Here is a 21,382-nt window from a genome sequence, read left to right as displayed (position 1 = left end):
ATTCTGCAATATATATGTATTAGAGTTTCTGTAGTGCCTGTCATTGCAGTATGTAAGCAGCATAGTTTCATAACAATGAAATGCATTTTTTTTAAATATCAAAAATTTTGAATATTAACTCATCTTTAATGGCAATAGAGCTACTACTGATAATATAGAAGAAGCTGAGACATTATTGACGATCTTTCAAAAATAGTTCCATCAAATACATAATTTCTAACATAGTCTCTTAATTTATATCAGATGCATTATTTTTATATATTAAAAATTTAAATAGTCTCTCCACACATTATTTCACCCATCTAATCCCCTGCCCTTTGCTGAGTAACCTCACCAGCTTCCCACTGCACTGTCCAGCAAGTTCAAACTTCTTGTCCTTGCACGCAGCACCCTACTTCATTCTGCTTTTTCCTGCATCTTTGATTGGTCTCCCTTATTCTTCTCCTTGCCCTTTATGCTCTGCCAATGATGCCAACCTTTGATCTCCTTCCCCACAGACATGTCACTGCTGTGTACTTCTTTTTCTGTGTTAGTGTATTGCCATTGTTTCCAATGGCTAAACTCTAGGGAAAGCAGTAACTTTCATTGCATCATTTTGTCAACTGCAACTCATATAGTCACCAGTTCCTGTTAGTAGCATTGCATCTTAAATAGAATTTGCTTTGTACACTGCAAAATTGGGAGGATATGATCAGGCTCAGAGTCTGGAGAGAAGATGATGGCCAAATTAGACTGGGTCTACCCCTAAATCTTAGACTGAAAAATTTCACACCCTATGCAACGTAGTTAGATGTAGCTATAGATGCAGCTAGGTTGATGGAAAAACTCTTTCTATCTCCATAGCAAGTGTCTACACTACAGCGGCATAGCTATACTGCTGCATATCACAATTGTTGGCAGTCTTGGAGAAACCCAGGACTGAAGCCTTGGTGACCAAACTATCCTGTTGCCCCTTGAGATCATTGCTAAAAGTCATGATTGGGACAGAACGTATTAGTTGGGCAGCATAGGGAATGTTGAGAAAGTTAATAAAATGTAACTTCTCCCCAATAATATCATTTGGCAGGTTAATAATGATCCAGAATGCAAATCTTCACCCTATTCCTGCAAAAGGTCTGTTAGCCTATTTTTTTCTGGAGATGAAGAAATAAAGTTGAGCAGTGAGGTCATCTACAAAGGATTTGGGTAATTACATTCACATTTATTGTGGTATGTTTTGTTTTTACATTGAATCAATTCTCATGACATTGTTTACATCAGTGTACATATAAGCAGCATCACTTATTGGCAGCTAAAAGGCAAATATGCCATCCATATTGATGGTAACATTTCTGCAGTTCACAAAGTAGTGCACTAGGAGAATGATATTTAAACTATGTTGTGGTATTAGAGGATAAAATTTCTGCATTCATGTTTGGAGCTGGATGTGAATCTGATATAACTCTGTTGGCCTCAATTGAGTTACTCCAGATTTACATTAGTATTACTCAAAGCACAGTTTCCCTCAAGTTTATAGGGAAGTCATTAAATCACTGAGTAATAATTCCTTTACATGGAGATCTTTTTCATTTAAAAATATAAAAATTCTTTGCTCTTTTGTCTTTAATTATGCTTGCTTCATAGAGTTCAGTTACCTCATGCTATAGGAAATGTACACATCCAAAAACTAGCTGGATACATCCTAGTTAGACACCGGTATGCATTCACTCTGGCTTGGGATGGTACATCTGCAGTCTATATAAAGTTGACACCAGACTACTTGGGCAAAACACATGGGTTATGTGGAAACAACAATGCTATCCTGCAGGATGAGCTTGAGACTAGTTATGGTGAGTATTTTTACATATTTGTTATGATGTTAATATAGGTTTGCTTCAGTTCACTTTCATTTTCCTGGTCAAAAATTAATTCCTTCAATGTAGTTTTTATGGTAATCTTAATTGTGTTTAAAAGTAGATCTGTATTTGAAATTAAAATAAGATATTGTAACCCTTCTGTCAGGTGTTATCTGTAAGGATATCTGGGTTCAATATGGGCTCCAGGGTTATGGTTAGGGATCCCTTTCAAAATAAACTAAACATTTGGCTCAGCACCCAGCTAGAACTGTACTCATACTTTGGGTTCTAGGAACCTAAAAAGTAGATAGGTTTTTTACACTTGACAGTGTTCCCTCCTCTCTCTCTAAGTTCACAAGGAGTCTCTGGCAACCTGAAAATACCACTACTATTTTGGGAGGATAAGTCAATATATAATTAAACTTTAACGTGTAATTAAAGAAAACCACCAAAAATTCAAGAAATGTGTCATTTCATTTCAACCAAGATTTTCACTAGTGATTTCAGACCCTAGGTTTCTGGGCACCCAACCTGAGACATGAGAGGGTCCAGATTTTGAGAGGGTGGTTGGTTAGTACTATTTGAAAATCAGGCTTTTTTAAAGTATCTCAAGCTGAGAGCCCCAAATCACTAGTCACTTCTGAAATTCTTGCCCTTAAGCTTTTTGTGTCTCATTTTCTCCAAAAATAAAAATGAAGATACTATTTCTGTACCTTTAAAGTGGGCTTTCAAGTTTAATGGCTTATTGCAGAGTGCAGCCCTTAGATGCCTTCTCCCAGCTGGCCCTTTAAATTACCCTCACCCTGCTCGACGAAGAATGAATGCTATGCCACAGTCAGTTTCAGCCCTTGCTTCAGGGCACACTTTATTGGGTTAAACCAAAAACGTAGGCAAAAAACATATATAAAATACTTCCTGTGCCGAACATGGGCTATAGTTTCCACAGGTGTTTCCCTCACCTCTCTCAGACATTCCAAGTCCTTGCCCTGACCCAGGGACTCCTTGTTATTCTCATTCTCCAGGCCACCTTCCTGGGAGTTTCATATAACTGGGTTCTTTCCCTTAATCCATGGTCTTCTGTAGAAGCCTTCCTGCTCCCTGCAGCTCTCACTTTCCAGTGTCATTGTCCTGGGAAACACCAACCAGCTGGGCTATTTCCAGAGTTCCAGGGCCTACCACAGGGCCTCCCTAACCAGCTGAGACCTTGCTGGTCATGAAATGGACCTTCAGGCTATCAACCTCACCTTGCAGCCTCAGATGGGAGGCCACTGGTTAGTCACAAGTGGGGCTGACCCAACTCTTAAAGAGACGGTCATCCTTTGACATGGTTGTTAAAATCTGAGGTTCTCGGATGGAAGAGCCTATACAAATGTGGTTATTGTTGTTCTGTGTCAAATTGATGCTTTAATATTTGTGTATATTTCTTAGGAAAATTGACTGAAGACATTGCAGAGTTTGTAGAGAGCTGGAGGGAAAATCGTCCACAGGGCTCACCTGACTGGGATAACTCTTTTAACTATGAGCCACCCTGTTTGACCCAAAGCCAAGACTCTCTACAGGTCTGAATAAAAATTAACAAGAGAAATTAACAGTCTGTAATTCTTATAGGGTCTTGGTCAGTGCATCGAGGGAGAATAGAGATGCTGCCCAGTGTGTCCTTTGCTATAGGAATGCTGTGGTGCAGAGCAGGACTCCTACCCACAGGCTGTGAGGAAGGGGGTGAAGAGAGACTGTGAAGCAGGAGCAAACTGCAAATTCCGATTTGCTATTCCTGCTTACTGCTCACTTCAGCCTATCTACTAGCTGGCTAAGGGGCTAGATATGTTTTTTCGGGGATATGGTGTGCAATCCAGGCTGGTGTGTTTAAATGTCTGCTTTTCTCAACTCTCAAGTGTTATAGCGAGATTCTGCCTTCCTACTTCTATGGGAGGGGTGGGGGATAGTACTGGGTTGGGGGACAATTGCTTCTCCTACCATCTTCTTTCCCTCACTTAATACTCAGAGTGCAGGATTTAGTCAAAAACCTTTAGTACCAGGTGTGATGTTAATGTTAGTATTCTTTGATTAGTGTCATCTAGTTCCAAGGTGCATATTTTTTCCTGACACTGCCTCAAAGACATAGACTTTGCTTAGTTAGAAAGGGGTTTGGAGTGGTTGATGGATTGGTTCATTCTTGTGCTTTTTTCATCTGCCTTCTCTTTTAAGTTTGTAATGTAGTCCTTGATTTTTTGGCACGTTCTGCTGTCTCATCATAAGAAAAGGTGCAGCCTGGAAACCAGGCCAGTGGCTTCCTCTAGATCTGGTGCCAAAACAGCTGCTTAAAGAGATTAAAGCATTTCTCTTGCCACTGGGGACCAAAATTTCATCTCTGTAACCAAGGAAGAAAAATTTCGGTGACATTCTTGAGCAATATTTTTTCAAGTTGTATCAGTGAAATGCTGCAAACCAAAGGGCCAATGCTGGAATCCTTCCTTAGGCAAATATCCCTTAAGAAGACAGAAATAAAATGCATCATAAGTGGCAGCAAGAAGGGTTTAGCTATCACTCCTTTTGCCCACCACAATTCCAATATTTTCCCCCTCTACATGATGTGCTTTGGGGAAGCCCCCCAAGATGAAATATTTTGTACTGAAGCCAGTGGCAGATGACTTGAGAGGTCACATTTTGGTTGTGATGCATTTTATTGTATATTTTAATTGACCTACATGCTGGGTGTCTGTAATGAGGGGATGCTGGAATTTGCCCACTAGGCTGACAGAACTAGAGTGTATTGACCCTTGGGCATGTTGTGAAGCCTGAAGATATATTTGACAGAGGTTGTCTGGTCCTCTCAATTCAGGGCAGGAGGTGTTTGAAGCCTTTATTGATGACAGGTAACAGGTAAATGTTTAAAGTGTGCAGAAGTTTTTTGTGGTAGTACGTGCACTGAGCTTAGAATGGGCCCTACCAGAACACGGACTACAACTTTGAGAGCATTCAGATTGAGCTCTAACACAGAGTCTAAGGTTCTCATCTTGGTCCATATCCAGTGATTGTACAGACAATAACAGACAGCACTGAGGAGTCAATGTTGTGACAAGCTTAGGATGTTGAGAGAAATTTGTTTGCTGCCCCCTGCCATTTCACCTCAGTTACAGGCAATTCTGGGGGGACCCTGAACTAAGGCCTTGGAACAATTGACACCTCACCCCTTCCTTCTCTAGTCAGCCCTGATGGAGAGCAATATGCTACAGGCAACTGCTTTTAGTTGCTGAGAAGAAACTGTTTCCTAGCCTGAGGTTACTTAATGAGCATGCCACATGTTTTGCTTTTGCACAATATGCTATGCTGCTTATGTTCTTAAGAACACTCCTTTCACAACAGCAATCTCTTTCTTTTTAGAAGGTATATGCTCTGTGTAATACACTACTATGGCCCCCATTTGAACAATGTCATGATTATGTGAGTCCTCTTCCTTTCATGGCTAGTTGCACCAATGACCTCTGCATGTAAGTAAGCATTTTTTGATAATTCAAAAGCTGGTAGATAACACATTTTCTTCTTCTCTTCAGAAAATATATCTGACCCTTCAATGCATGTCTTTTCTGCATAACACTTTTTATCTAACAGTTCTTGTGATGTAATAAATGGGCCTGGCTTTATACCCACATACCATTACAGATTCAGTGGAGTTATTCTCAGTTTCTCTGGTTTAAGTGAGAAAAGCCTCAGGCCCAGCAACTTTCAATGAGTTTTAAATTACCCAATTTATCTATCCTTGAGTGTGTATGTATTTTACTGTATATGCTGTGCTATAATCAGTATGTTCTATTCTAATGGTGCAGGATTGCTGCATCAACAAACAAATAAAAAAAATCTTCCACAAAACATATGTTAGTCTGACAAACAGAGACAATCAATGATTTTTTAAAAATCTACACTCCTTGAATATTATTCTGTCATCTGGCAACCTGATGCACTGTTTCTCTGAACTGTTCTGACTGTGATTTAAAATGTAAGATTGCTGGGACAAAGACAGCCTTTTGCATCCTGTACCGTGCTGAGCACATTGATGGCACTCTTAATGCTTTCCTCTTGTTCCCTTGAGCTTAATAACTTTTCTGAGAGAATTTCTTCTTTGTTAAAAATCAAGAACCTGATTCTAATCTCACTCTCATTACTTTTACATTGCTATAAAAGTCCATTGATTGTAATGGAGTTGTTTTTGATTTATACCAGTATAATTAAGATCAGAATCAGGCACCATGTATATTGATAAGTAGTCTCCCAAGCAGGGTAGAATGTTTTATTCATTTAAGAACTTTAGGTTATTTAACCAACACAGTATTTCAAAATGTTATTCCTTATTAATATAAATTCAAATACCAGAACATACATATTGTTGAAACAATGCAAGACTTAGCAAAATATTTATGAAGTTATATGATTATACGGAGAAAGTAAGGTCATGCCAATTTTTCTTTGTATAAGGTCAGCAGCTGATCATGCAACTTGGTGTCGAGCATTAACTGAATATGCCAGGACCTGTGCTCAAGCAGGAAAACCCCTTCATGGATGGCGGACACACTTTCAGCAATGTGGTATGTTGGCTACTCACATACTTGAAAATATTACCCAATAGCTGAACTTTGATGAGACAGTTCTGCACATCTTTCTTTCTATTGTGGTTCAATGTGCCTTCCAGAGACAACATAGAGCTGACTGCACTTCAGTGCTAGATGAACTTCACTATGTTTAATTTTTGCACATTTAGTCTGTACTTAGGAAATTTTATTATGAAAGGTTCTATATAAATGTAAGACTGTCATAAATTATGAAGCATATGTTTTTTTTATGACTTGAAAATGTTTTAAAATAAATCATCCTGTTAGAAACATTGCAGGTATTTTTGAGAAGATTGTGCATCTTATCTATTGTAAAGGTGCTGTCTCAGATATTGATTACTTTGATTTCTGAAATATAAAATTTGCAAGGACTTAAAAATGTTTTATTCAAGTAGCACTTGGATAAACCTTCGCAATTCAGTATGTCAGATTTGATACGTGAATTTAAAAAAAGTAAAATATATGAAAACAGTGTGAATAGTATTAACTTCCACTGAGGTGGTAGCATAATGCCTTTTCATTTCTCAGCTTGTTTCATTTTTCAGTTATTACCTGTGAAGAACCTTTAATCTACAATGAATGTATCGACTGTTGCCCAGTTTCATGTCAGCAAAAAACACAGTGTATTGACAGTGAACTTCCCTGTGTCGATGGATGCTACTGTCCAGATGGTAACACAGCCTTATTTCTCAAACTTGTTTTATCTATGGCTAAACTTATCCTATGGCTAAATTTGGCCTTCAGATATGTGTGTGAGCCTTGGTGAAACTAATGGGCACCAGGCTGGGGAGGCAAGCTGGGGATCATTCTAGGCACACACTCGCAAGGGGGACTCATCATGGCTGCTGCCTCAACAGGGGGAGTACCGGGGAGGCCCTTCTCCCAATACTGATTGATTGAGCCTTTCCCAGTCTTGCAACCAGTAGCCAGGTGGAACCACCACAGAAGCAACAGAGCTCCACCCCCTGCGCAAGAGGCAATGATTTGCTCTGGTGTTGGTTTTGGGGTTAGGCAATTTCCTCCCTAGTTCTAGTGGCTCTTGCTCATCTCTCTGCTAGAGGCGTCTGCAGACTCAGGCAGACATCATGGCACTGGTTACACTCAAGTTACATTTTCAAGCTCTCTTTTGCAACCATGAAGGCTAGAAACATACATAGTTATGGTTTTTTAAATGAAAGCTGAGATTCTGCTGATGCTGGGAGCTGGGGTCCTAGATGTGTCCCTATTTGTATAGAGTGTATTTCTTAACTTAGCCTTGTGCACATACGTAAATACAAAATCTTGTCCCTATTCTCCATTTGCTACTGTCAGTTATTGGATATATAACCGTCTGGAAGGGGACGGATCAAACAGAGTAGTGATGTTCCATGAATCTTAAAAGTGGTGCCCCTCAGTAATTCTCTGCTGGTATGTAAGTGTAATCATCTCTGTTATCTGCTTAGTTTCCAGTGGGCTATTGTGCTATGGGTTCTAGTACTAAAATAGTTATAATTTAAATTAGTTATTAAAGGAACAAAATACACAGCAAACAGTGCATAAAATGTATGGCCAAAGGCCAAGAGTGTCAAACAATGAGTGCTTGACATTAAGCTCCCAGATCCATAAGGCACTTAAATAAAGCAGTGTGACTTTCAAAGATACTAAACTTTAACCAGCAGCTCCCGGTGATTTCAGTGTATCTCCAACAATAAAGGGATTAAATCTAATATTTAATTAGATATAATTTTTTTCTGCAAGATGGAAGAAACTTCAAGCTATTCTAAAACATTTACTCCATAGGGCCATTAGTTTTATTATTAGAAGTACTAGTTAGGTAGACAAAGCTCCAGCCACCATTAATGAAGCTCATTCACATTTATTTCATGTTGGATTATTCCTTCTAGGTCTAATTTATGAAAATGAATTATGTGTCAAGCCTACAGAATGCCCATGTGATTATCATGGAAATTCCTATAGAACGGGCTCTGTGGTTCATGAGGAGTGCAATAACTGGTTAGTAACTTCCCTTTTTGTACTGCATACTTGATTAATCATTTGATCATGAGACAAAAAGCCCTTTCTTACATCCCCTATTTTTATGAAAATCAGGGCTTTGGAGCTGTGCTCCGGCTCCACTCCAGCTCCAGGCAAAAACCTGCAGCTCCACTGCTGCGGAGCTGCTCTGCGCTCCAGCTCCAGGCTCCACTCCAAAGCCCTGATGAAAATACAATCAATTTGTATATAACATATTTTGTCTGATTATGGAGGGGCAGTGAATGCACTTTTCTTTTCATTTATGAAAGGCAAATCAGAAAAATAAAGCAGATAAATGTTAACAAATTAAATAAACTTAGAAATTTTTACATAATTGTGTCTGATTTTCTGTTGGTGTAAAATGGCACAGCTCTAGGGCTTCAGTGGAGTTGTACTCATTTATACTGGGATAAAATTTAGCTCAAACCCAAATTCAGATAATCTGTGGAAACTCAAGATAAGTATCAGACATCTTGTTTTAGACTCTAAAATAATCTTCTTCTCAGGTATCCTTGTTTAATTTCTGTGGTGTTGTCAACACTTCTTTGAATCTAGAAATTCCCTAGGGACAGGCAGAATCTGAATTTGGATGGTAGATCAAATATTAGGATAGTGAAACTGCTAGGATAATATCAGAAAGAGTCTAATTATAGGGTCAGATGTTAATCTTAGATGGAGAAATTTATATAATTATAGAATCCTTAAAGTTTCACAGACACTTATTCTGGGCTCACCATTCTTTACTGTGATCATTAATTCATTTCGCAGCTGCACTCTGCATTTACCAATTGCATGACCTGTACTTGGTGATTTATTAATCAGCTACACAAGGCTGGATTCTTCAGAGCTGCTGAGTACCCATGCCTCCAAATGAAGTCAATGAAAGCTCCAGTTGCTCAACTCCCCTAAAATCCCCTATGTTCTCTTCCCTTTGTGTACTCAGGAAGCACAAATGGAGTGGAAACCATGTCTCCTGCAGGGGATTTCTAGGTATGGAGGAGTCCTCCTTGGACACTCATTGAGTATAGTTGGTTCCTTCACCTCTTTCTCCCTACAGCCTCTGGTGCAACTGGTGTGTGTTCTTTGTGGGGAGGGATTATGGCTGGAGCAGGCTGCGCTCTGGTCCTCCCCGTTTAGTGTATAGTCCCTTGGGGACTGTAGCCAGCTGGAACAAGATAAAACAGCCCCCAGGCTACTTTAACCTGGACTCGGAGCCATAACTGGAGCTATAACTATTTTTGGTTCTCAGTTTTTCATCCTCTCCCCAGCCAAGGCTGTGTAGGGGAGGGGAACCACTCTTCGCTAAATATTCCTTTAGGCTCAGGCAAGGCCAACTCAGCTTCTGTCAGCTCCTCGTCAGGCTCCCACAACCTGGGAGATAAGTAAGCAATGGAGCAACCCATGGGCCTTGAATCTGGGTCTGTAGGACCCAGCCATGCTCCAACCCGCCACTTGGTAGCCTGCTGACAACTGCTTACCCAGGACCCATGAACTTCAGTTTGAGGCTCCTCCCCTGAGGTCCTATTGGTGGAGTGACAGAGTAGCTGATTGGCCTGCTGGTCCTACTTAAGCCAGCAGCAGGAACAGGAAGCTGTCTGAACAACTGGGATCCACCCTGTTCTGGACTGTGTGCCTTGTGCTTCCTCTTCCCCTGGCTTGACTCCTGGTGTCTGACTTCTGGTTCTGATCTCCAGTTTGTCTCCTGCTTCTGAGCTCCTGGTATCCTGACCCATCTGATATTTGACTTCTGTCTCATGACTGTGGACTCTGTCTCTGACCACTAGGTCTGGCTGCCCACTACCCCACCGTGACGCAACCAGAGCTACTCCCCTTCCCCTGCAATCCAGTAGGCGGCAAGTGGGGGAACTGCTGAACAGCTGCAGCAGGGAAGGGACAGGAGCTGCTCATGAAGTTCCGGCTCATAATGGAGCTGCTTCTGGGATGCAGGGGAAGGAGTGGAAGTCAGCTGAGGAGGCAGTGTCCCCTAGCTCCTTCCTGTAGTGACAAAGCTGATTCAAATGTTTCATTTAAATAATTGCAAGGCCTGGCTTGGGGAATGCATTTTCAGTTTATAATCAAGACCATATTTTAACATTGTGAAACTTGAGGGCCACAATTTAGAGCTTCAAGAGCCACAGATTGGACACCAATAAAATAGATCATTCTGTGGTGTTGAGCGCAAAAATATGAGACTGCATTTTAATAAGGCTGATTAGAGAAGCTTGTTTCTGCTGTTCTGGATGCTCTGGTATGGCCGGATTTCATGGGTCCTATGGGAATTACATCTGACACACTTTGAAAGCAACAACACTAAATCAAACCATTGTCTTTTTATGTGTGCTGTAGTCTGGAAGGTGGAAGAGTCTTAAAGACATGTCTGGTGAGCAGACAATGCAAAGTGGTGATGTATAATGAGATCTGTGCTCAGGGATCTCTTCCTTCCTTCATTCTTGTAGCGATGTAGATGTTTGAGATATGAGCCACACCACTCTTATAGTTACAGTACACCCTGAATATGCTTTTCCACAAAGAAGCGTTAAGTAGACTGCATATCTTACCTTCAAGGCCAAAAGGAAGATGTTCTCTCTTTGACAAGATCAAATTGTTCTGCTGAGCAGGATAGATACAGGTTTCATTTCAATAAAATGAAAAATTGAACAGCTTTCTATTCTTTTTATAAACCTCTGCTACAGAAAATAGACACACCTTCAGTCTTTGCCTTAACATTGGTTTCCCCTTATTGCTTAGTGTTATTACAGATTGCTGTCCTTAAAAATGTTGTTAGAACTTCTATTTCAATAGTACTTAAATGTGTTTGGTCATATTCTTGCATACCATAGGCCTTGCAAAGTGACTCCCTCCCCCCTCCCCCCCGCTTCTTCATGAGTTAAAAATGGGTCGGTTCTGAACTGTAATAATAAAAATGCTATTCTGATGTGGGCACTTCATAACTGCACCAACTACTGTTTTCTGTACTGAAAGAAAATTTCTAAGAGAGAAATCAGTGATGCTGGATACACCGCGCACCATGATAGCAATAGCACTTCAGATGCAAGGCTTCCTATTTTATGAAGAGTGGAAGGCATGTTGCAGAACAAACAAGTATTTGATACTTTCCATTTTTTCTTCAGACTCATTACATATTCAGAGAAGTCTAACCGTATAAATATTTAAGGGGTTCTGATGCTGCAGAGAAACATCTTGTGAGTGAGTCTGAACAAAAATCTTAGAAAGTGAGACTTCCCTAAAACTCAGCCCTCTACAATACAGTCCTTTTATTAACAGAATTGTTCCATGTTGTTTTTTCTTTTACTAAGGAGAGGTGATCAAGTTCAGATTAAAAAAAAAAAAAAAAGGAATTGACCTGAACTTCTGTATCAAGCACATCCAACAGGTTCAAATAAAGTTTGGATAAACATCCAGGTTTTCAAGTGATTTGATCCAAACTAAAGCTCCCTGACCTTTTGAGGTTCATTCATCATTAGTTTTTATAATGATCACTAATGAGAAAAGCAAGACTAATCCTAGATTTTGTGGGCCTCTATGCAAACTAACAGATAGCACTTCTTTCAGCAATCTCCCCACTTATAATCAAGTCCAACCATTGCCCACAATATCTGGGTCTGGCCATCTTCTGCTATTGCCGTACCCCTCCATCCCACTTACTCTTTTGGTGATGTCTCCATGGAGCAGAAAACCAGGAGGTGGAGCTGATGGACAAGTTTGAATTTTTTTTAATATGCACCTTTTGATTTTTCTTTCAGTACTTGTATTGGAGGAAAGTGGACCTGCACAAATCTTACCTGTCCAGGTATGTGTAAAGGACCTGGGGTCAGGTACCTCATAGATTCCAAAACATTATGTTAGTTTATAATAGCCAATTGTTACTTTAGGCCAAATTCTGCCCTGAGACATATTTTAACAAGATTTCCTATTGTACAACGTGTGTGTGTCTCTTTATATAACTACATATACACATACACCCATGTACACACATTGTAATAGGTATTGCAATGACCTTCATAACAGCCATCTTCATTTTTCTATTCAGCTAGATAATGCTCTTCACAGTACGTTAGTTGAGTGTTGTTATAGGCAGAACTGGCGGCACCATCTTTAGTTTATGTTGACCAACATTTCCCATTATAATTTAAACTGTTTGAGCTGAAATTTTTCATGCCAGATGTCTTCCTCAGATGATTTGTTTTTCCAAAAACAAGAGTAGGGAAAAATGCATTGTTTTGACTACATTCTTATAGCTGTTTCATTGCCAATCACGAGCACCGCTTGCTTTGGAGAAAAGACTTGAACTTTGGCAGTGGGGGTTGCCCTGGTGTCAGGAATTAAATTTTTGTTGTTCCTGTGAAAGAAAAAAAATCTCAAATCTGGCTGAGTTATAAACAGATAACTTTAACTTAATACTGGCGTTTAACTTTTGAATGTTTGACTTTGCAACCTTAATGGGCCTTTAACACCGTTTTTTTTTTGTGTACAATAATATATATAAAAAAAAAATAATCAAGAATCCAAATTTTACACATCCAATTATCCACCTGTCTTAGGGTTTTCTATAATGCTCACCACTGTGGTATCTAAGTCCCAACAGTTACTAGCCTGACAAATCTATAGAGCAGTGATTATCAATATTCAGAGTGTTAGTTTGCAGTGGATCCCAGGAGAATTTCTAAGATCAAGTGTTCATATTCTAACTGCTTTATGTGGGCTTGGTTAATGCATTCCCTCGCTGTCACTAACACTTGAGTACAGCACATGAATAACATTGTTAATGAGTCATTAAAGTTGTTCGATCCATACCAGAGTATTTGAATCTTACAGTAATAATAGAAGTTGTAGAGTATTTACAACAAACACTTTTGCTCTGTAATAAAGGACTTTATCCTTTTTTTAATATCAGCTGAATGCTCTGTCTCAGGAGACATTAACTTCATGACATTTGATGGGCGCAAATACACTTTCCAAGCTACCTGCCAATATATTCTGGCAAAAAGCCACAGATCTGGCAAGTTTACAGTGTCTCTGCAAAATGCTCCTTGTGGACCGGTAAGGCTTAATGCTTTCTAATTATATCTTATATCTTCTATTTTCTGTTACCGGAGTCAGAAAAATGCATTCAGTATGAGGGGAAAAAATCCACAACCAACTTCCTGTACAATGTAACACTTTAAAAATAAGACTGTAGCGATGATTTTCTTTAATTAATTTATGTTTAAAGGCATTTAAATAGATTTTTTTTGAGGAGGATTGTAGAGAAAGCCTCATACATCTGCATCCAGAGAGAGGAAGAGCTGTGCCTTGGGATCTTGATCTAGGATCCATTAAAGTTAATCAAAAGCCTCCCATTGACTTCAATGGACATTGGATCAGGCCCTGGGTGAGGGGGAAAAATAGAAAAGATGAGCTTACTCTGAAAAATAAATGTTGGTATCTGATTGTCCTGGAGGCTTCTGGGTGTAGTGGGCTCTTCTCTCTCTTTGGGTCTGCCGTAAGCACATAGCAAACATAACATAGCAGTCACAAAACACTATTACCATTCTCAGTGCATTGGGTGTAGGGGCTTCTCATTTTGCTTCTTGTAACTTGTAAAGAATTTTAGCTGTGGTGCTTGGAAAGCTGCATAAAGTTTTGGGTACACCCGTCAAGAGTGTTGATGGTGGTGAACTCTCTCTAAATGTGTGTGTGTGTGTGTGTGTGTGTAAAGTATGGCTGAGTCTAGGAGTTCTGCTGTCTTAGGCAAATGGGCAAACATCTGCCCATCAGCCTGTAGTCACATACAAAAGTTGCGTATCTCTTCTACATGTGTGAAGCCAGTCCTGTGTGTATGTATATCATTGTAACATTACTTGTGCTGATGAATACAGTATATTGGACAAGGTTTTTATTACCTTCATGATATCTAATACAACCCTGATTGATATAGTCAACTGGAGCATTTAACCTTGTGTTGTGGCCTTGTTAGACCTTGCAATGTAAGCAAAGTTGGGTCAGGTCTGTACTAGTCTTCCAGGGAATACCTAGTTGCTGTGGAAAGTGGTAACAGCACACACAAAATATATTAGATAAAAATATAAATACTCTTGCTGGAAGGGTGCAACATAATGCTACTTTATTGCTTAGAATTTATGACAATAACACACAAGAACCCCAAAACAGAGAGAGAGTAAAAAGGCTGTTCCTTAAGGCAGAGAGTCACAACTCACCCCACCTTGCTTTAAGCTGGCTCCTTTCAGACTGACTCCAGTCACACACTTTACTACAGAGCCCTCTAGCCTGCAAATGGGATCATGAACCCCTTGCCGCCACCACCCCACATTCTTCAAGTGATAGCTTGTATTGAGGACTGTGTTGGAATTACACCACATTTCTGAGTGTCTAACTTCCTTTTTTGGATGGTTGCCTTTTCATTTACTTCAATAGGTGCTATATATGTACACCCCGGGGCAGAATTTGTCCAGTACTTAGCATCTGTTCTGAACTAATGCTCCAATATTATGTCAGGATCACAGTGCTATGGCAGTTGCCATGTTTGAGACAAGATAAAAAAACTGAGCTGCTGGCCACCTGTTCTAATAGTAGAACAGGTTAAACTTTGTGTCCTGGCCAGATTCCAGCTTGGGTAATTACATTCGGAGTCTGATTTTGATCTCACTTAACTAGTTTAAATCAGTAGCAACTCTACTGATGACTCTGAAGTTTATCTAAACTGCACAGATTTTATTATTATTTGCTATTTGTATTCTGATAGTTCCGACAATGTGCTGGCAGTGTTCAAAGACAATCATTTTCCCTGAAGAGCTTACAGTCCGCTGGAGTTACCTCTGACTGAGTGAGATCACAATAAGATCCTCTTCCCTCTATTTTCCTTTGTAATTCCATTTGCCTATAGTATTCTCCTTCGCTTTCTATTCAAAACTGATGTGCATTTCTAAATAGTCACTGTGTTTCACCCCTGAGAGGGCTGCATTGATTACTTTCTGTAAATCCTGAGGTGTTGCTGACTCCAGTATTGTAGTCTGAAAGAAAGCTCAATCCTCATTTTTAGTGCAATTAAAAAAAGGAGTGTAACAAAAAATAGGAACATAAACATTAAAGTTTACATACGTCTGCTTCTACAGGGTTTGTAGAATTGGCCAAACTTGAGAAAGAGGAATATATTTCAGTTGTGTTCTGTGTTGCTGGACTAATGGCTAGCAAAATGGGATCTCCTGAAGAAACACTGCCAGCAGTTCAGTTAAGCAAATTGAGGTGTAATGGCCTCCCTCTTGGCTGGCTTATCAGGTCATAAACTGCTACAGCTTGAGCTCTATAATTGGGGGGTGAAACAACTCTCATCCTCTGTGTATTGGGACAGAGAGGGAAACTCATAACACTCGCTCATCAGTGGGTTACAGAGGCTGAGGCAAGATTAGGCCAGTTTACGCTGTCTTGGTTAGAGGGAGCTGTTTCTAAAGATGTTGCCAATAGACAATGAAGGTCTTGGTTCAAGTTTCTGTTATGATAATATGCAAGATGCTCATTATGGGCCTTATTCTCCATTCCCTTTCAGCACTCCCTTGCCTCTGTGTAAAATAAGCAAGAACTTGGGCCTTGCTTGCTTCGGTGGCTTTGTGCTGCTTCTGCTTTGTAATGTGACCATAATGTTAATGTGTCTGACCTTCTGGGGTAATCCTCAGACTGCATACAGCCGTGGGAGCTGTTCTCACCCTCTTCTTGACCGCAGACACAGGGGTCGTGCCTAATTTATCTCTGTGGCCTGGTGATTTCTAGGTGCCAGAATAGCCTCTTGGGGCAGTAAGCAGCCAGGTGTAAATTGGAGCAGCCATCAGGCCATTCTAGTATATGTTGGGTCCCACAACCAGACCCAAGATCAGGATCACTCCCACATACTTGTGTCTTGTGCTGAGTCTAGACCAGAGGATCTGTTTCCATGAATCCAAAGTGAGTGTAAACTCTACTGCAGGTATAAGTGAGTGGAGCGTTCTGACGATGTAGGCCACTGGAAAATCAGAACATCTGTGGTGTAAATCAAGAGTACCTTCACTGAAGTTAATCCAGACACCACCGGAGTAGGGGTGTGAAGCATCCATTAATTTGCTTAAATATATGGCCCCCGCTTGGCAGATAAACTGCTTTACCCTAGGGAACATCCAGCATGTGTTTCCCTTATAAGAAATAAATCTGAATTGTAATCTCAAAGATGTGTTTCAGAGTAACAGCCGTGTTAGTCTGTATCCGCAAAAAGAAGAACAGGAGTACTTGTGGCACCTTAGAGACTAACAAATTTATTAGAGCATAAGCTTTCGTGGACTACAGCCCACTATGCTCTAATAAATTTGTTAGTCTCTAAGGTGCCACAAGTACTCCTGTTCTTCTTTTTTCAAAGATGTGTGTTACAGAAGCTCTTATTTCTCAGTGGCCTGAGATTTTTGGTCTTTTTTTTTTTTTTTTTAATGACTATTACATTTTTTCACTGATCAGTCCCATCACATTCTAGCAGATTAAAAAATGAAGAAAGAAAATACCTGAAGAGATTCCAGCCCTTTGAATCACAAAGACACTAGTCAGCTAGCGCTTTAGAGCTGGTGACATAAATAGTCAGCAGGCAACAAGTGGTTTCAGAATGATGTGAAATTTTGTTTAAGCACTTTTTGGAAAGCATCTCAGGAAAGTGATCAGCACAGCTTAACCTTATCTGAGTTTCAAGTGACAACATCACTGGCTTTGTAGTTCGTATGATGAGGGATTCTGAATATAAGAATTTTTGTTAAGTGTCTAGTGAGAGAGAAAGCAGTTCATGTGAAAACACCTGCTGATAGTTGGCTGAGGCAATGTTATGAAAGAAACAATTCACTGAAACAGAGAATTATTGTCAGGTAAAATTTCTTCTATAGAATCCTTGGTGGAGATAGCAAACCTTCTGCAGAACAATGTTCGATAGTTAATAAATATTAACACATTATATGACTACAGTTTGTTGTACATAGAAGCTGGAAGGCATTATTTGCAAGTTTAGGGCCAAGTGTTAAGTCAATCTCTGAAAATATGCCTGAAAATTTTATAGCACAGCCATTTTCATGTGCAACATTCTGAATTTACATTCACAAATAAGAATGGCCGTACTGGGTCGGACCAATGGTCCATCTAGCCCAGTATCCTGTCTTCTGACAGTGGCCAATGCCACTCAGAGTGAATGAACAGAACAGGCAATCATTGAGTGATCCATCCCCTCTCATCCACTTCCAGCTTCTGGAAGTCAGAGGTGAAGGACATCCAGAGCATGCAGTTGCATTGCTGACCATCTTGGGCAATGGTGGGCAACCTGCGGCTCACGGGCCGCATGCAGTCTGTCAGAGTAATCCGCTGGCGGGCCGTGAGACAGTTTGTTTACATTGACCATCTGCAGGCACGGCCGCCTGCAGCTCTCAGTGGCCGCGGTTTGGCCAATGGGAGCTGCAGGAAGTGACGGCCAGCACGTCCCTTTGGCCTGTGCCGCTTCCTGCAGCTCCCGTTGGCTGGGAACGGTGAACCGCGGCCACTGGGAGCTGCGGGGGGGCCGTGCCTGCGGAAGGTCAATGTAAACAAACTGTCTCACGGCCTGCCAGCGGATTATCCTGACGGGCTGCAGGTTGCCCACCACTGATCTTGGGTAATAGTTATTGATGGACTTATCCTCCATGCACTTATCTAATTCTTTTTTGAACCCAGTTATACTTTTGGCCTTCACAATATCCCCTGGCAATGAGTTGGCTGTGCATTGTATAAAGAAGTACTTCCTTTTGTTTGTTTTAAACTTGCTGCCTTTTAATTTCATTGGGTGACCCTTGGTTCTTGTTTTATGTAAAGGAGTAAATAACAGTCATTAAATGACATGATCTTAACATAAAAATTATTGAATACATTTTTATTAATTCAGTGAATATTATAATAAGTCAACATCAATAATATTAATTTTAATGCTGTCACCATGACCATCCTATTGAAACACTTTGTAATCAGTGCAAACCATCTATATTGGCTTAAAAAGGGGTTCCTACAAAACTGAGCCCATTCTGAACCTCTTTATGAAAGAAGAAGTTAGATAACTCAGTCATGAAATGCATTTAATATGTTTTAATAAAAATAGAAGTTTAAAAGTAGGAAGATAGAATTCTGAAAGGCCAAGTCAGTATAATTTAAAAGGGAAAGACTGCTTTCAATGCATCCACTTTAACTATCATTTAAACATGCTTATCAGTACTGCACTAGCTGGAATATCCCATTCATTTCTTTCCACCAGTACTTTTCTGCAGCACATTACATAGCTCTATCCTTTCAAGGAAGAATGTTTAAAACATATTGTTTTCAAATTACTCTCTTTGTTCTGTTTACAAATCATGGCCCCTGCAACGAGCTCTGTATGGATGGGCCTAGTACCCATGCAGAATTCCACTGGGACTCCATATGGGTGCTAGGATCTAACTGCTGATTGGATTCGAAGAAGGTTACACATTTACAGCTGAACAAACAATATACAGCAAATAATTTTTGTGTTTGAAATAACTTGATAAAGTTTTTGATATTATTTGTAAATTCTGGATAGGTCTCAAACAATTAGCTATGATAATTCAATACTTGATATTCGGGATTCTAGCCGTGTTGGTTAGCTGATTAGTCACATAAGCAATACGGTATTGTTTCAGTTTATTGATTGGATGAGAGTCACTCTTATAAACAAGAGGACATGAAGAAGCCAGTCAGGCTTTGAAATAACATGTACAAATACTGAACTATGTTTGGAAAATCAGCTGTTATGTGCACAGGTATTTAATTTGTTTGTGCAGAGGCATGTTTTTGTGTGTACAAATATGTGTCCAGTATATGTCTCTATCAGTAATCCAAATGGTTGGTAGATCTGAAAAAATATTTCAGCAGTTGTATTTTTTTTAACTGCCTCTTTTGGGTAAAATATCACTACTGTTGCTTTTTAGTGATACAGGGAAGTCCTTGAATGCAATTGGCGTTCCATATGAGTCTGTTGCAAATCTACACTTTAATGGCGCTGCATGACCCCATAAAACAAATTATGGATGTGAGTTACTGTCAGTTGCTTTTTCTAGTAACCTCTTAACATTCAGTACCCTGACTTCTGCCTTGCTATTTGTAGGAGGAAACAGTGGACATCTAGGCACTAATGTAAATATTTTAAGTTCATTTACTGAATAATGTCTGCAATTAACATTGTCTGGATTGTATATCTAGAAAATATGAATTCCATGTGCATTATTGTAGCACTTGATGTGTACTTGATGGAATAATAGTTGCAACAAACTTTGCAAATAGTTCTGTCCATTTAAATGATGTCTATGCAAGCTTTCTTTTCTGCACTGGTTTTCAGGCACTATTTCTGATATCATTGGCTCCTTAGATTTGTTGTAATTATTTCTGTGTTTGTACAGTTCTTAGCACAATGGGGTCCTGGTTCATGACTGCAACTTTATAATCAACTTTTCAGCATCTGTTCATGTTTGGTTAATAAGCTTCTTCATGACCTAGTCAAACGAAAATGAGTCAGTTACATTACATGAAGGCAGACAGCTAAATATTGACAAAAATTATAAGTGCTGTATACAAATGCAAGAAGTCTAAATACTAAGATGGGTGAACTTGAGTGCCTGGTATTAAATGAGGATATTGATATAATAGGCATCACAGAAACTTAGTGGAACAATGATAATCAATGGGACATGGTAATGCCAGGCTACAAAATATATATGGCAGAGTAGGTTGCAATGGTGGGGAAGGGGCACTATATGTGAAAGAAAGCATAGAGTCAATCTTAAATGAATCAGACAGTACCATAGAACTCTTGACGAACAACAAAATACTATGAAATATTCAGTCTACATACTCTTGATTTCATTTGCTTAGCCACAGGTATGTCTTGAATGCAACCTTTTCTTATATGGTTTTCAGTTTGTCTTTCAACCTCTCCGTGGTTTTATGGAGGTCATCAGATTTGCTTCTACATCTGCACTGAATTTCAAGTTTAATTGGGCCATGATCCACTAGAAGTCAGCACTTAAAGTGTTATGTGTATACTCTTTGCTTGCAGATTGACCCAAATCCTTTCCCTGTGCCCCCCTGAGTAGCAGGGTTGGATGCTGGGTTTTTCCATGGAAAATGTGTGGGAAGTGTTGGTGGGACAGAATCCTTCTTACCCTAGTGGTAGAGAAACTGGGGAGCTTCTCTATGGCTGCCATCCTAGCTTCTGGGTTGAAGTATCCTCCACAGCCTTTGTGCTCCTCCTCTGCATGTAGTGATCTGTGGGATGATGTGGTCAGTGGTTGATCCATCAGCTGTCTCTCAAACCCCAACCCTTGTGACTGTGGGACATTTCTCTTGCCTTCCTACAGTCTCTTATAACCACTTCAAGTGAGACACTTTTATCAGCTATTGCAGCAATGCCTGCCTCACGCTGAAGGTTTTTAATATATGATTTGCCAGATTTCTGTTGCATCATCATGCTTGTGCTGTATCTTCAACACTTGAAGTTTAATCAAGTTACATGAACCTAAGGCCAATGGTAAAGGTTTCAAACATCTCTCTTTGGCATTGTGTTCTGTTGTAGAAGAAGAAATGTCTATGAAAATAAATACATACATAATATATTAAGAAAAAAACGGAACAAACATGATAGACCTGGTCACGTTGGGGTCATTTGTGAGTCCTCCTACTTGCCTGCATAGGAGAGTAAGAGGATGTAAAGAGTCCACTTACTCTCCTGAGTGGGTTACTTGCATTGTCAGAGTTTGCATGGGGGGAGAGCAGCACCTGTGGGCTGCAACTTCCCTTCATGTGTAGATGGTGGGGAATGGGCAAAATCTCAGCTCTGCTGGTCCCCAAACACCCCAGCCTGTTCACTGGAGCCAGTGC

At 40.0% G+C, this 21,382-nt stretch overlaps 1 protein-coding gene across 1 annotated transcript in view; it reads left to right on the top strand.

Moving 5' to 3' along the window:
* The window catches only part of OTOG (otogelin), a 147,001-nt gene that overhangs the window by 1,263 nt on the left and 124,356 nt on the right, over positions 1-21,382 (top strand). Inside the window, exons 3-11 of the mRNA XM_054027475.1 lie at positions 1,067-1,185; positions 1,624-1,829; positions 3,264-3,394; positions 5,217-5,323; positions 6,306-6,415; positions 6,985-7,110; positions 8,323-8,431; positions 12,217-12,263; positions 13,368-13,513. Of these exons, the coding sequence (XP_053883450.1) occupies positions 1,067-1,185; positions 1,624-1,829; positions 3,264-3,394; positions 5,217-5,323; positions 6,306-6,415; positions 6,985-7,110; positions 8,323-8,431; positions 12,217-12,263; positions 13,368-13,513 (1,101 nt within the window). The remainder of the gene's footprint in view (positions 1-1,066; positions 1,186-1,623; positions 1,830-3,263; positions 3,395-5,216; positions 5,324-6,305; positions 6,416-6,984; positions 7,111-8,322; positions 8,432-12,216; positions 12,264-13,367; positions 13,514-21,382) is intronic.

The sequence above is a fragment of the Malaclemys terrapin genome, chromosome 4 (assembly GCF_027887155.1).
Source record: "Malaclemys terrapin pileata isolate rMalTer1 chromosome 4, rMalTer1.hap1, whole genome shotgun sequence".
Classification (NCBI taxonomy): domain Eukaryota; kingdom Metazoa; phylum Chordata; order Testudines; family Emydidae; genus Malaclemys; species Malaclemys terrapin.
This window is presented reverse-complemented; position numbering and strand designations above follow the sequence as displayed.